The following is a 14,564-nucleotide window of genomic DNA, read 5'->3' on the forward strand; positions in this document are numbered from 1 at the left end:
TCAAAGTATTTCATTGCCACGTTATGAAATTCGAGCACACCACTTTCATTTGGAAATAAAAAGAAGTAATCTCACATAGGCAACTGTCTTATTGAACAGAAAATATTACTTTGTATGCCGTTCAAGACATCAAGTATTAAGATAATGTTGTGCAATTTCTAATGCAATGATTTTACAGATAAAGCAAATTAATATTAACATTTCACCTATATATCTATATAGGGAAATACAACCTTATATTCATATTTACTAATTATTAAACATCAAATGTATTTATTTTTTTTTTAATTTTTTTTTTTTTTTAATCCACAAAGATCAAATTTTACGCGAAATATTTTTCTAAACGAAAGAAACAAACGTTAGCATTTCGTAACAGGTACGAAATATATCTAAATGTAGGAGGTAAAAATAATTATGTATAAAATAGTAACCATCAAATAAAACACGCACTTGTTTTAATTAAAACATATTTTTGTATTGAGTAATTCATAACAAGCACGCCTTTCTTGCAGTTCACTGATCCTTCTCTCTCTCTCGCTCTCTCTCTCTCACTCACTCACTCACTCTCTCTCTTTCTATTACTCAGTTCACTAGCTCCACCCAGTCAGAAAAAGCGTAGGTGCACAGTATTAATATCACATTATCGATCGATGCAGCGCTCTAGTGCACTAAAGCGATTTGGAGAATTCATTTTTCAGTATAATTTACTTTTAATTTATGCACGTGCGCTCGCGCACTCGTGTTTGTATATTATTTATTTATTATTTGTTAACCATCACAGAGCACAATACACGCGCGCGTACATTATTAGTGACGCCCACCACGTAATCTAATCGTAAATCATTCGATAAATCGATCCAGAGATCTATTACAATAGCCCTCGTGGAACTGTTTACGAACCGTGTAATGTTATAATAAACGTGTAGTACTAATATAACATGCGATTATTTAATGCCGTTGAATAATGAAATGGAATGTATGGAGATCAAGAAGAAAGGGAAAAAACGAAAGAATAACTGTATTAATAGGTAACTGTATTACCGCATTTGTGCTACACTACTTTGTAATGTTTATTGGGTCAATGTCAGTGGAACCACGCGCGCGCCCAACGCCCGCTAATACCGGTTTATGTCTTTTTAATGAACATTCGCATTATGTAATATTTAAAAATTATCATTTTCGTTCGCTTAATAACCGTTTACAACGTGCATTTATTGATATATGTATCGATTTACAGACAGTAAACATTTGACACGTCACACAATTACTACACAATATTATACTCTATCGAACCCTAATGATCTTGATTTATTCCTTAACGAGTTGGTTTAATAATATGTACGTCTGTTTTTCAATCACATCAATCAAAACTTTTTATTTCATTCGGACACTAATAGTTTGAAAACCGGTAAGCCGGAATATTAATACGGATTATGCTTCGACGGTCGAATTTTTTATTTATTTTTGAAACCGAATCGCATTTGTTTTCTTAAATGCTCTTACAAATAACACGATTGTTTATAAAAATCATAGATCGTACGTCTACGTGTGGTCTACTCAAGGTCTGGCAAATGTCTAAATTTGTCTAACAGTTTTAAAAGTACTAACGCCAAACATGAATTGTTTTATTTTGATAACAGTCTGTCAACAATTCATATTGAGATTATAAAAAAAGGATAATAGAGCCCTTATTTCTAAACTACGAATTTATATCTGCATTCTACTGTCGAAAATAAAAATGATCTAATTATTACATAATATCACCGTGAATCGTAGTGATAATATATTTAACTGAAATATATTATTTTTATGTATTTTTATTCCAAAAAAATAGGAGTGAATAATAAATAAAATCTATAGTACCTGATACCCATGAAAATACTTTAAAGAAGTATTAAATACTAGTCTAAAGTGCATACAGTTAAAATACTATCTGCGTGGTATTTTGAAAGAAGATGCTTCATCATAAACATTAAAAATGTAATTAAATATTAAATAATTAATTAAATAATATAAATTTAACATTATAATTTTATTTCAAAATTATCCACTAAATATTTGGTCTCATTTTATACTGATATTTTTAGACCTATCACAATAATTAAATTTTGAATTAGATAAGTAGTTGAAATATCTCATTTGTCCTGTACGATTCGGTCTTGAACGTTTTTAGTTTTCGAATTTGATATCAAAAATTTGAATTAACAAATTAAACTAACCTAACCTAACAGCATTGTTTGTATTATTCGAGAGCAGTTTATTTTCTTATCGATAATTCTTATTGATTAAAAATATATTACGTATCAATAATGTTTGTATATACATGTTCTCTACTACAAACGTTTGCGCCCGTTAAAAATGAAAAATATGTTATATAAAATTTATGCTAATTTCGTCGAAACAATAACTTTACAGTTCTCAGATTTAATCTATTCCAACAATGACCTACATATTATAAATTTTCTCTTGATACAATCGAATACACACTATGATCCTTATATCGGTGAATAATAATTCATTGGAAATTAATGTTTTACATCCGAAAGGTTACAGGTCAGGAGGTCCTTATATTATATTCTACCATCTCGTACTTTGTGATGTATTGACTTTATGATGGTTTAATGATTTCATTTTTGACCAACCCATTTCAGTTAATAGACTTCTAAAACCACGATTTGCATTCAAGGATCCATTTTAATTAAACACAAAATATGTGTTGTAACAATAAATATAAATGAATGGAATATGAAATTTTAATGCAACTTTTAAATCATTTAATATTTGCATTTAATATAATTTTTGTAATTATTTAATTCTTGAGCGATCGTCAATATTTCACATTTGCCGCGAGTTGCAATTAATATCGTTATTATTTGCCAAATTTCATGTTAACAGTTTCATTACATGTACTAAACTAGTATTTAAATAAAATAATAAAATACAAACGTCAATAGGTAACGTGTGGTTATTAATTTTCCATAAAATGAAATGACTATAAATCATAACATAATAGCTTATTTTAATTTATGAATGATTATTTATGCAGTAAAACATGTATGTCTTAACGATTGCTTTCGTGCTTAGATTTAGTAATTTACAACCATAAATACAGCCAATTATTTAGATCTAAAACTTAAAAATATTAAAAGTATAAAACTTTTATGTACATCTAACATTGTGAAATTAAATATTCTTAATGTTACTTAATATTTTGTTACTTTTTTACACATAAAAAAAACAGTATTATAACGAATATTATATTCCTATGTATGAAATTTTTTACATCTCCTTAATTTAATTCCATGTATTATACAACATAAAAAAAAATAAATTTTTTAAGAATTAAATAATCTATAACTATAAATAGTCTTATTATATGTAAACAAAACGGTTAACATTAAATTATTGTTCCAAAATACAACAGATCTGATCATGTTACCATACCATTGGAGAGAATTGATAATATGTAAATATTAATGTCTAAAATTCTAATAATTTTAAGAATTTAAAAATTTTAACATCGTACTACTAATTGGCATTAATTTAAAATTAATTTGAAAAAAAATTTGAATTGTGCTTCGTGTTAAAAAAAAAAATTTTTTACATGTTATTATTTTGATATTTGCTTCTAAAAAAAAATACTCGATAAAAAAATAAAAAAAACAATCTGTTTTCGAAACAAACTCAAAGTTGAATATATCGTTTTACCTGTAATATCGTTCATAAGACATTTTATTAAGTGGATTTTACTGTATTATTGTTTTCGTTTTACTTAGGAATATTTAAAATAAAATACTATTCACAAAAGCGCACTTTTTCGTATTTTACTGAAATTTGAACTGAACCACTAATAATGATTAGTGACAAATATTTTCTGTATTTAAATTATTAGATGGGGTTATAGATTACGTATTCCCTGCGAGTCTGTATTTTCTTGGTACTTATACCCCTTCCAAAATGTAAGCTCTAGCTGCGCCTATGATTACTGTATGTCAACTGCGTGTTAAAAACCAAATTACTATGTAATACCTATTATATTTTGTTATAATTTATACATATTTTTTGTTCGTGACTTTTTTTTATTTTCATAAACTTAAGAATACCCTTATACCAACAACTCCCGGGACAAGGATACACATTTCCTCCTCATATAACCGGCACCGTTTCTAATCATGTTTCCTTACCATCAAATCTGACTCTTTTAATTCTCATTGTTCTCAAATAATTCGCACTCCCTCATATTTACTATCAAATTCTTAGTTTATCGTCTTAGCCTCGATAGTAAATAAATAATTTTTCTTTTAGGCTCCTAACCACGTTGGTGTCGCTGGTAATGATTTAGCATTCTCAAACAAATCACCGATCAATCCTTCTCCTCCTTAACTGCCTGCATCTGACTTCATTCCGTTCCACCACAAACTGCTACGCAATATGTGGTGATTTAAATGGGTCTTCTACCATGAAATTTTACTACATGGCATTGGTGCATATTTCCACTATTCCCTCTCATCCATAGTATAAAGACCTTGAAATCTCTAGATATAATATTTTAACTATACTCGCCTTCGAAAAGGATACTTAATTTTCTTCTAACATTTAAACTCAAATTAAATTCTTCTCTCTTATGTGCTCTACCCGACACCATGAACAAACTATTTTTGCAACTTCGATCATATTATTTTCTGTTGCCGTACTCTTCACTGTAACAAAAAGCTACTTTTTTCATACATTTTTTCTTCTAGCTATATCCATACCGATTTAAAACTATTTCTCAAATCTCTTTCTACTCCTATTATCCATTCTCTTACTAACTACATCCATATCGTTAATTTCCGTAATTAAATTGAGATAAAAAAAAAAAAAATCTTGCAAATATATACCCGTATACATAACTTGAATTGAAAAAAACTTTTTACATTGTTTTTACGGCATTTTAATAATCTTAAGAAATTTAAACGTTTACTGATTATTTGCTTAATTCTGTATAAAACAAATTATAACTATATTGATATAAATAATTTTGTGTAAAGAAAAATGAATTATTTTTATTTTTACTAGTTTTAATTTTTAACAATATTGTAGTTTTGAGTATTAGGATTAAAACTAAATACTGAATTACATAAATAATTTTTATAACTCGATGTATACATATATATATAAACATGTATAATGCATTTAAAAACATACTCTCGTAAATTATTTTTACGAGGATTTAAAATATTAAACACACAAATCAGTAATCAGATTTTATGCAAAGTTGTTTATATGTTGAAGATAATTATTTTTCATGGGTTTTAAATTTATGATTAGATTATGATAACTTATTCTACGCAGGTGAGTAAAACAATTTATTTAAATGACACTTAGGAATTTTAGACTGTATGAGATTTTCAATAATTATTTAATTAGTTAAATTAAGTTATGATATTTTTAAAATATGTTTAATTACACATCAAACGAAGTCTCGACCAGAAAAACAATAATTCCAACAAAAATAATTCTTTGAAATATTTTGCGAGGTGATTCAAGAAATAAAATTTAATATTATATATTAACTGAATAAAATATAAACTACTGAACCATCTAAGGTATATTTCATTGTAAAAACATATATAATTTATTACGATTATGTTAGAAAAAAATGTGTCCTGTGAAAATCGTTTAATTTTTAATATGCCATTAGCATCGGCCTTGTAATAATTACATTACAAGGACAAAGATTTATAATTATAAATTCGAGATTCTATTATGGTCTAAATGAAAGTCTCTTACTAGTTGTTATGATCAAAGAAAACCGATCAAAGGCTTTACGCAGAACACAGAACTTTATTTGAGTTGAACATAACTGAAAAACTTTTGTAAGCCGAATCTGTTTAAACAAACATTTGTTTGCAAAACATTTTAAAGGTGTAATATGCACCATTACGACAAATGTACCGAATGACTGTTAATATTTCTGTACCTATAGGTGTTATTTTGTCATGTGTACAGTGCATTTTTAAATAATCCATCATTTTGAAGAACAAAACACCAACGATGGTGGACACCTAAACTCGAAGAGATTGTCGATTTATCAACCTCGCAGAAAAAAATATAAAGAAAAATGAAAAAAAAAAAAAAACAAAAATTTAACTCTATTTTTTTGTTTTTCTTTTCTCGGCATCTTTAAATCCGTATATAGTCCAACTGTTAGTCAAAATATAATGATTAATGACAGTGGATATTTCGCTTATTGATTAGGCGTACAATGTCATTGTTCCCAATTATAATAGAAAAGTTGTTAAAATATTTTTAGTGCCTTTTATCGGACAACGATAATCCATAATTTACGATAAAATATTTAGATTTAAATTATCCATAAGTAATGGACGATATTACGTAACGTTTATTATTTATGACAACTTACCAAATTGTTAAATTGTTTGGATGCCCAACATTTGGTTTTTCTTTATTTTTTTTTTTTTTTTTTTTAATCAAGAGACGCATTGACATTTTATATGTTACATAATTACTATCATAAAGCATAAGAATACAGTGGTAAGTACGAAAAATAAAAATAAAAACCATAACAATATTTGGATGAAACGATGAGTGATTTATTTACACGGTAATGTACACAATCATTTGACTAAATTACAACATTAGAAGGGATGAGCTGACGAATTGCTCGCCGGCCACCGCGAGAACAGTGGTAGACACAGTGGTACAGCGAATCACATCGTTGAAAGACGGACAGTGCGCGAGAAGAGGACGACCCTGAAGCCGTTTACGAATAGTCCCCAAACGTGCCGGGGGACGGATTAATAAGCTGGCTTGTACGGGGCTGGTTTGTAGGCCGGTGCTGGGTAAGCTGGGGCCGGGTAAGCCGGGGCGGCGTACGCTGGTTTGTAAGCTGGTGCGCTGTACGGGGCCTTGTATCCTCCTTCGATTTTCTTCACCTCGGCGTTGAAACCGTTGTAATCATCGGCGGTGTACTCGACCACGCGGGTGGAACCGTCGGGTTCAACCAGGCTGTACGATCCTTTGACGTAACCGTTGCCGTCGCTGTACTCCTGTTGGCTCTTGACGTCATAGGTGTGTGGATCGTTTACGGAGTACTCGAAGTTGTACGGGGTTGGTGGGTAGGCGGGTTCCGGAGCGTAGGCCTTCGGTGCGGCGTAAGCAGGTGCTGGGTATGCGGGTGCTGGGTAGGCTGGTTTATAGGCTGGAGCGGAGTATTGAGCGAGAGCTGAGGCCACGCAAGCGGCGAAAATGATCAACTGCGGAATAGAAAAAAACATGTGTTTTAAATGGCCGAAAAACAAAATACTGCGGTATTTTCCGGTCGGACCCTATTAAGGTCTTTTCGACGGAAAAGTTGCTCGCACTTTAGAGAGAATAAACTTTTCAGACTTATAACGGAAACGACTTAGACTTACCTTAGCGGCCATTTTTTTTTTTGTTTGTTTATTGTTGATTGGTCGTTGTTCGGTAAAATATTGTCGACGGATTTGCGGTGCAAAAACGAACTGATGAATGTCCAGACCGAGCGCTCGGTATTTATATGGTAAAACTTATTTTCGCTGCATCCCTTCCAGGTAAATTCCACGCACGAGTCCCCATCGCCGAGAACCGGTTGAGACGTAGACGCCCGTAGAGTTGTATGCTTGAACACATTTTACACACTTTTCTTTTCGAACCCAAGCACAGTAAGCCCACGCCTCGTCCGCACAATAGGAACACGAATACAGGGTGCCGCCCCACGAAGATACACCCATTACCGCTATCTCCTAAGACAATGCAAGTATTACAGTTGTGATTTTTAACACGTATCACAGTATCATTAAATTTTGTACTTCGATAAAAAAAATTTAAAAATTACTTTATATACTATTACTTTTTAAAAATTTGGAGATAGCCGTTTGGTTCAGTTAATTATTTTGTTGATTTCAACACATTAACTTTTTACTTTCATTCAATGATGAAATATTCCTCGAATTATTCAAAAAATAATAATAAATAAAAAGTTAAAAAGGAACAAATTTTTACCAAAGTATAAAAATAGAAATAAGTTTGTGAGTGATATAAAAAACCTAATTGTAGTATCTTCAATATCTCAAGGGATACGCAATGGATATATCTTCGGGAAACACTTGTATAATACGCACTAAATTACTACGATACACGTGTCTGTTAAATTCGCACCCTATGCGCTTACCATGGAGAATACTTAAAAAAAAAAAAACCTTTAGGTTATTACTCGTGTTCACGTGTATTTTTTCTGCTACGTCCAAATTTCCAATAGTTATTCACTAGAAGTCGATATCGCTAATGATATAACGAAAATATTATACAACCATCAAATAAACAAACTTTTTTTAAAATCTGACAAATCGTATGCAATTACGCACCCAAACTTAGTGTTAAATTATGTTCATATTTTAAAATGTGTGATTTCTTGAACGTGGCAGTTTTATTTACCTGTCCAAATAGTTCAAGTAGATAAATTGTTTCTAATGGTTAGCATAGCGCCATCAACGTATACAACAGTCTCATAATCATATAGCAAAATAACAGTCAACAAGTTTAATATTAAGTGCTCAAATAAATTCTTAGTTATAATACATTTTATACTACATACGTTGTTAGCTTTCGGTTAAAAATGTTTTAAAAATATTCTACACTCGTGGAATAACAAATTAGTTACTCGAAGAAAAAAGACAAAAAAATATTATTCGGTCGAATAGAAATATTATTGTGATCTAAATATACTACTATGTTGCAAAATACTAAAATGTGATGTAATAAAATATACGAACGTACGGATCATTGTTCGAAAAGTATGCAGCACTGTAAAACATTTTATACTGAATGTACATTAAGATTGATTACTTTACAGATAACAAAATTGTACAAGTTGATTTTATCTTTTTTATAAATAATTAACTAAAAGGTTATTTTAATATTTTAATATTAATTTTCCTAGCTATCATTTTGTAATGGAAATATCATAAAATCGCATATATCGTTAAGCCCCAATAAAAATGTGTCAGTTAATTATTGTTTGAAATCGGTATTTAATTATAAATGGTTAAATCCCGCTAAATCTACCTTTTATAAAAACAAAACCACAGAAATCTTAAATTACTAATATTGTAACAATAAAACAGCGTCCGAACATATTAATAAAAACAATATTATGTTTAGAAGTTAAACTTGTAACGTGTGTCTGGTCGACGACCAATATCAACAGAATAAACAAGGCATATTGTTAGCGAAGCGAGCAATGTTTTTCTTTAGCGGGTAAGACGATACAGCAATACGTTATAATAATAACATATGTATATATCGCGTACATAAATATATGTATTAATCCACATAATTCTAAGAAAAACACCAGTAGCCTTAGAATAATAACATTAAAGAATCACAACAATGGAAATTAATTTAATAAATGCAATAGTTTTAATTTTTTAACTATACAAGTTCCGACTAAAAATACACGCATGATTAAAATACAAAAGTTCCGTGTAAGTCAACCAAAGGGCTAACCTAGGATTAAAATAAACTATGTATAACAACTAACTATCAGTCTATTGAGTCGCACGAAATCTCCTAGTCGAGTTAATCGAAGATCGGAAACAAATTTGAGATTCTAATTTATGATTACTACAGCGAATCTGTGCTCGTAAACCATAATAATGTATGTTCGTAGTAGCAATAACAATATTTAACAACCATGGTAAATAAATATATATTTTAAATTATATTGTTTTATTTGCAGGCGTAGATACATTTATGTATTGTAAACATAAAATTAAAAACTGATGGCAATAAAATTGATACACAGGTACAGTATAAAACCAACGACTTGTCAATACCTCTTTAAACAAGCTATAAAAAACGCCGTAAACAACTTTACTGTGTTTCAGAAATGGTTCGTTTTTTTTTATCGATGTACTTGGCATAGTTAAGTTTCAATTATTTTTTAATTTCGTTCGTGACAAAGCAAATCCATCATAAAAGTATACTTTTATGTTTATCAACAATACTTGTTTTGTAAAAAATATACTAATCACATTACCAAATATATTAACCTTAATTGTATTGGGTTTAAACTTAATTATAAAATTTTAAATAAATCTTTAGCAAACCACAACAATATAATGTTTTTTATGAGAGAAAAAATTATTAGTTATTAAATAATTTAGAAGTTTCGGAACAGAGTTGGAATTAAACTCATCAAAATGTTAAGTAGTAGTACTTAAACTATAACGTATTTAAATATAATTTTACGTTATAAACTATTATATTTTTATCATGTTTTAAATAGTTAATACTGGATAAATTTGTAATTATTATTGTTTAATTGATTTAAGAATCACTTATAACTAAGAAAAAAATATTTACTTTCAGTAACAATGTTGATGATTTCAATATTTTTAATACTTTTTGAGGCAAATACAAAATCCGTTTGATGATTAAATATATTTAATATATTTTCTTATATATTATTCGTAATTGCATTCCTAATATTTATATTATTTATGAGAGCTTCCAATTAATTTCACATTTATAAATCTTTAGAGACTTAAGTCTGTAAAATTGTCTGTAATTTAAGTAGTTTATTTTTTTCAAAATAAAGCATTATGTTAAATTTAAAAGAATAATAATTATTTTTTTTAAATTTATTACATAATTATTATGACAATGAATGATGTCAAAAATTGAATCAAAACAAATTTCCTGCAAAATTAAATGGTGTTTCTTTGTTTAAATTGTATTTATTCTTATACATAACTATCAAATGTTTATTTTATTATGACTATGAATGCAAAAATATTTCAAAGTAAATGTTATTTTACTAAGTTTTTATATGATAATTCTATTTGATATTTTATTTCTTAATGCAATTCTAGCCAAACTAAATCAGATATTCTTATATATACTTAGTCGATTATAACTCAACAAGTTTCAGAATTATAAATATAAAAAACTAAAACGCAATATTAGTGTGTTTCACTAATAATATAAAGTTATATAATTTTTGCTTCCAAAAAGTATTTTCTCTAAATGCTTAGTGTTAATCTACCAGATGAATCTACAAAAATTTTTTTCTTTTACATTTTAAAACATGTATTAAATATTTTAAATAAATTGCAACACTGAATTTAAAATCTCAGTTCTAATGTTTACTATAGAAAATAAAAGAATAAAAGTAAAATTCGTTATTTTTATAAATGTATACTGTCATAAATATATTAAGTAATATCACCTAAAATAGCTAGTTTTTTTAATACATTATATTAAACAGCATTTTCTGAATTATATAGAAAAGTTTTTCTTTCGGTTTTACATCGTTTATACAATTTTGGGCAATGTTCTATCGACTTGAAGTAAAGTTATTATTTCTTGAATAGTATCGATAAATGTATTGTTATTATCATTTAATAATAAATATATCATTTAGGTGTATCATTATACATACAATTATTATATCTTTCGTTTATACTAGGTAAAATTTTAATTAATACAATTCACTGAATTTTAAAGATTAAAAAACACAAAGTAAAGACACTCACGTAAATAAAAATAAGTAAAATTACCTACTGTAATAAGACCGAACTCCCTTAATAATTTGTACTTATCTCTGTTTATATTGCATACGTCCTAACTGATTCCTTTTCATGCAAATAAGACTACAAAAGCTCTTTTGTTACTTAAGTAAATCATTAACTATAACTTGGTTATGAAGTTCAAAATTATTTAATCAAATCTTATATATCTAGAAATAATTGATTAAAAAAATATACTAGAATTAAAAAAGTCTCAACATTTGAAAATCATCACTTAATTTAAAACTCCTTGCAAAACTAAGAAATCCTTGGTTTAACTAGTTTTCTTTGCAGATATATTCGTGACCAAGAAAAATTTTTAAAAATAAGTGCCTCAAAAATGTGTAAATCATCCTAATATATTGAAATCTGATATAGATCAGATATAAAGACGGATTATATTTAAAAAATTTTAATAGTTTTTTATGAAGAAAGCAATAAAAAAAAAAAATTTCAATTTAACAAAATCTATTTTAGAAGTTTAATTATAATACAAAGAACAATTATTTTGAAATTCAATACTTAAATAAATTATTTATAGATATGATTTGATTTTTGCGACATAAAAATATCCAAGACCTATAAATTTTATGTGGGTTTTATTAAATTTTGAATATTATTTTTTAAAAAAAAAAAAAAAACTTAAAAAAAATATCAAATGAATAAGCGGCGTGCATTTAAAAAATACTAAAACATATTTTTAACCATTTATTACTTAGGTTTAAAAAAAAATTAAAATTATCATATATTACTTTCAATAAAAAATTTATCTCGTTAACAATATGTAAGAATATCGATTTCCAAAACTTCATTCTTACTTTATTGATTTTATACAATTGTTAACTAATACGGCAGTACCATACAAGTTATACTTAATACCATTCAAGGTATATGGGCAATATTAAAATATGAATTGGTAAGTTGCCGAATCCAATGTATTAAAATAAAATTATAAACGTCATGTTTTTTAATTTCATATACGATTCTACCAAATTATAATAATATTCTAAAATAATACTAAAACTTGAATAATTACTATATTTATAAATTGCAATATAAATAAGTAACATTGTTACGTTAAGAATCACGGCTCTATGCGATAAATAAATAAATAACTTTGAAAAATTTTCGGTTAAGTATAATTTTATAAAATTACAAAGTTCACCTAACTGTTATACATTTTAGCATAATCATTTGTGATGAATTATGAATGAGAAATAAATAATAAATAATTTAAGAACAAATATTTGGTTTGATCCTCTAAATTTGTTAAATTAATAAAATATTACATCAGTTAAATTTCAACTCATAAAGAAGATAACATTTGATAGAATTAGTAATTTTCGAAATGTGTATACTAAACAAAACTTTGAAATTCAAATTGAAAATGTACGAATGTATAACCTGTAAAAAAATAGATATTACTTAAAGAAAAACAATTTTTTAGTTCAAAAATAATTTATAAATATATATGTCTAGTAAAACAAAAAAACAACCATAAGCTTCGTATTATGTTCGTAGACGTGAGGTAAAACATTTTATAGTAATTTTATAGGGTTTTAATTTAATGAAATAACTACACTTAAAGTCTTCTAATATGACAAATGTTTTAAGTGTAGTAACGTAAGAATTTCAAATATACAATAATTAACATATAAATGTAGTTCTTTTGGTCAATATATTTGTACAACAGTTATCTTACATATTATCACCACGTGTATCAAGAATTACATTTTCGCATCATTTTTTACGCCAATGCCATACACTAAGAGTTTCATAACAATTTACAATTACTTTTAAATATGCAGTAGCTCAATTTTTATCAATAGCTTATTATATTATATATTTACACATATGTTCAGGTGCACTATTAAAAAGTCGATTTGTTATCAGATCCTTATCGTCGTATTTACGTCATTTTAATCCTTACCCACTTAAGGTTGTCAAAATTATATAATGACAGGTGTTTTTTCGCCTTGAGCTTCAAATAAGTAATCAATAATAACATAATTTTTATTTGTATTTAAATATATTACTTTTAGATAAACTCGTATACAATTATTATCAATTGTATACATGTCAAAAAAAAAAAATAATAATAATAATAATGTGTAACAATGCGTTGATTAAGTATTATTATTAACGATATCATATTATTTACTCACATTAGTATAAATTGCATGAAATAATAATATGATGTATATAATAAATACGTTTAATCAATTAGCAGAAAACTTATCATTTTTATAATTTTTACAAAATGTATTCTCTTTCATCTTATTTTGTCTTTCTATCGGGTAAATTTTATTCTGTTTCCAATATTACCAACAACTACGTCAACTGTATAATAATTTAAATAAATACGAAAGTCCACCTACAAATATTTTTTTTTTATTTTATGAACCAATTCATTGAAAATATAACTATACCAATTTGCATTAAATGTAACTTATAAGTGAGTTTATATTATTTATTCATTTATATAGTATATTTAATTCTACACTGGTAAAAATGTACTTTCAAATATTATTAAAAATGACGATATTCTAAGACGCTATTCCATGGAAAAATTATAAAGATTTAAAAAATACTTAACAAACATCCATAACATTATACTTACCAACCAATTTTTAATATTTACTTGAGTAAGATTTCTTTTAAAAATAACACTAATATATCTTATACAGTAATTAATCATTTAAATTACTAACGTATAATACTCAGTAAACGAAGATATGATCCAATTAAATATTTTTTTTAAATAAATTCCAGAAGAGAAGTACCAGAAATAAGAATTTGTAATACTAATATTATAATTTTAAGACAATTTTAAAACTATATACATAATTACTTTAATGTTTACATGTTTACATATCACAACGGTGATTGAAAAACAATATTATAAGTAACATAATATACACTATATATTTAGTAGCTTTTAAAACATTAATAAACAAAATCTATTCAAAG

The 14,564-nt window shown here is 27.0% G+C and overlaps 1 protein-coding gene across 1 annotated transcript; it reads right to left on the minus strand.

Annotated features, from left to right (window-relative positions):
- Positions 1-6,572: 6,572 nt before the first annotated feature.
- On the minus strand, positions 6,573-7,530 carry LOC112687943 (cuticle protein 7-like). Its single transcript, XM_025560945.1, has 2 exons — positions 7,419-7,530; positions 6,573-7,259 (listed from the first exon to the last, which is right to left on the minus strand). The coding sequence occupies exons 1-2, from the start codon at positions 7,428-7,430 to the stop codon at positions 6,801-6,803; spliced, it is 471 nt and encodes a 156-aa protein (XP_025416730.1). The 5' UTR covers positions 7,431-7,530; the 3' UTR covers positions 6,573-6,800.
- Positions 7,531-14,564: the final 7,034 nt, after the last annotated feature.

This window comes from Sipha flava, unplaced genomic scaffold, assembly GCF_003268045.1.
Source record: "Sipha flava isolate LNK unplaced genomic scaffold, YSA_version1 36_pilon_pilon, whole genome shotgun sequence".
Classification (NCBI taxonomy): domain Eukaryota; kingdom Metazoa; phylum Arthropoda; class Insecta; order Hemiptera; family Aphididae; genus Sipha; species Sipha flava.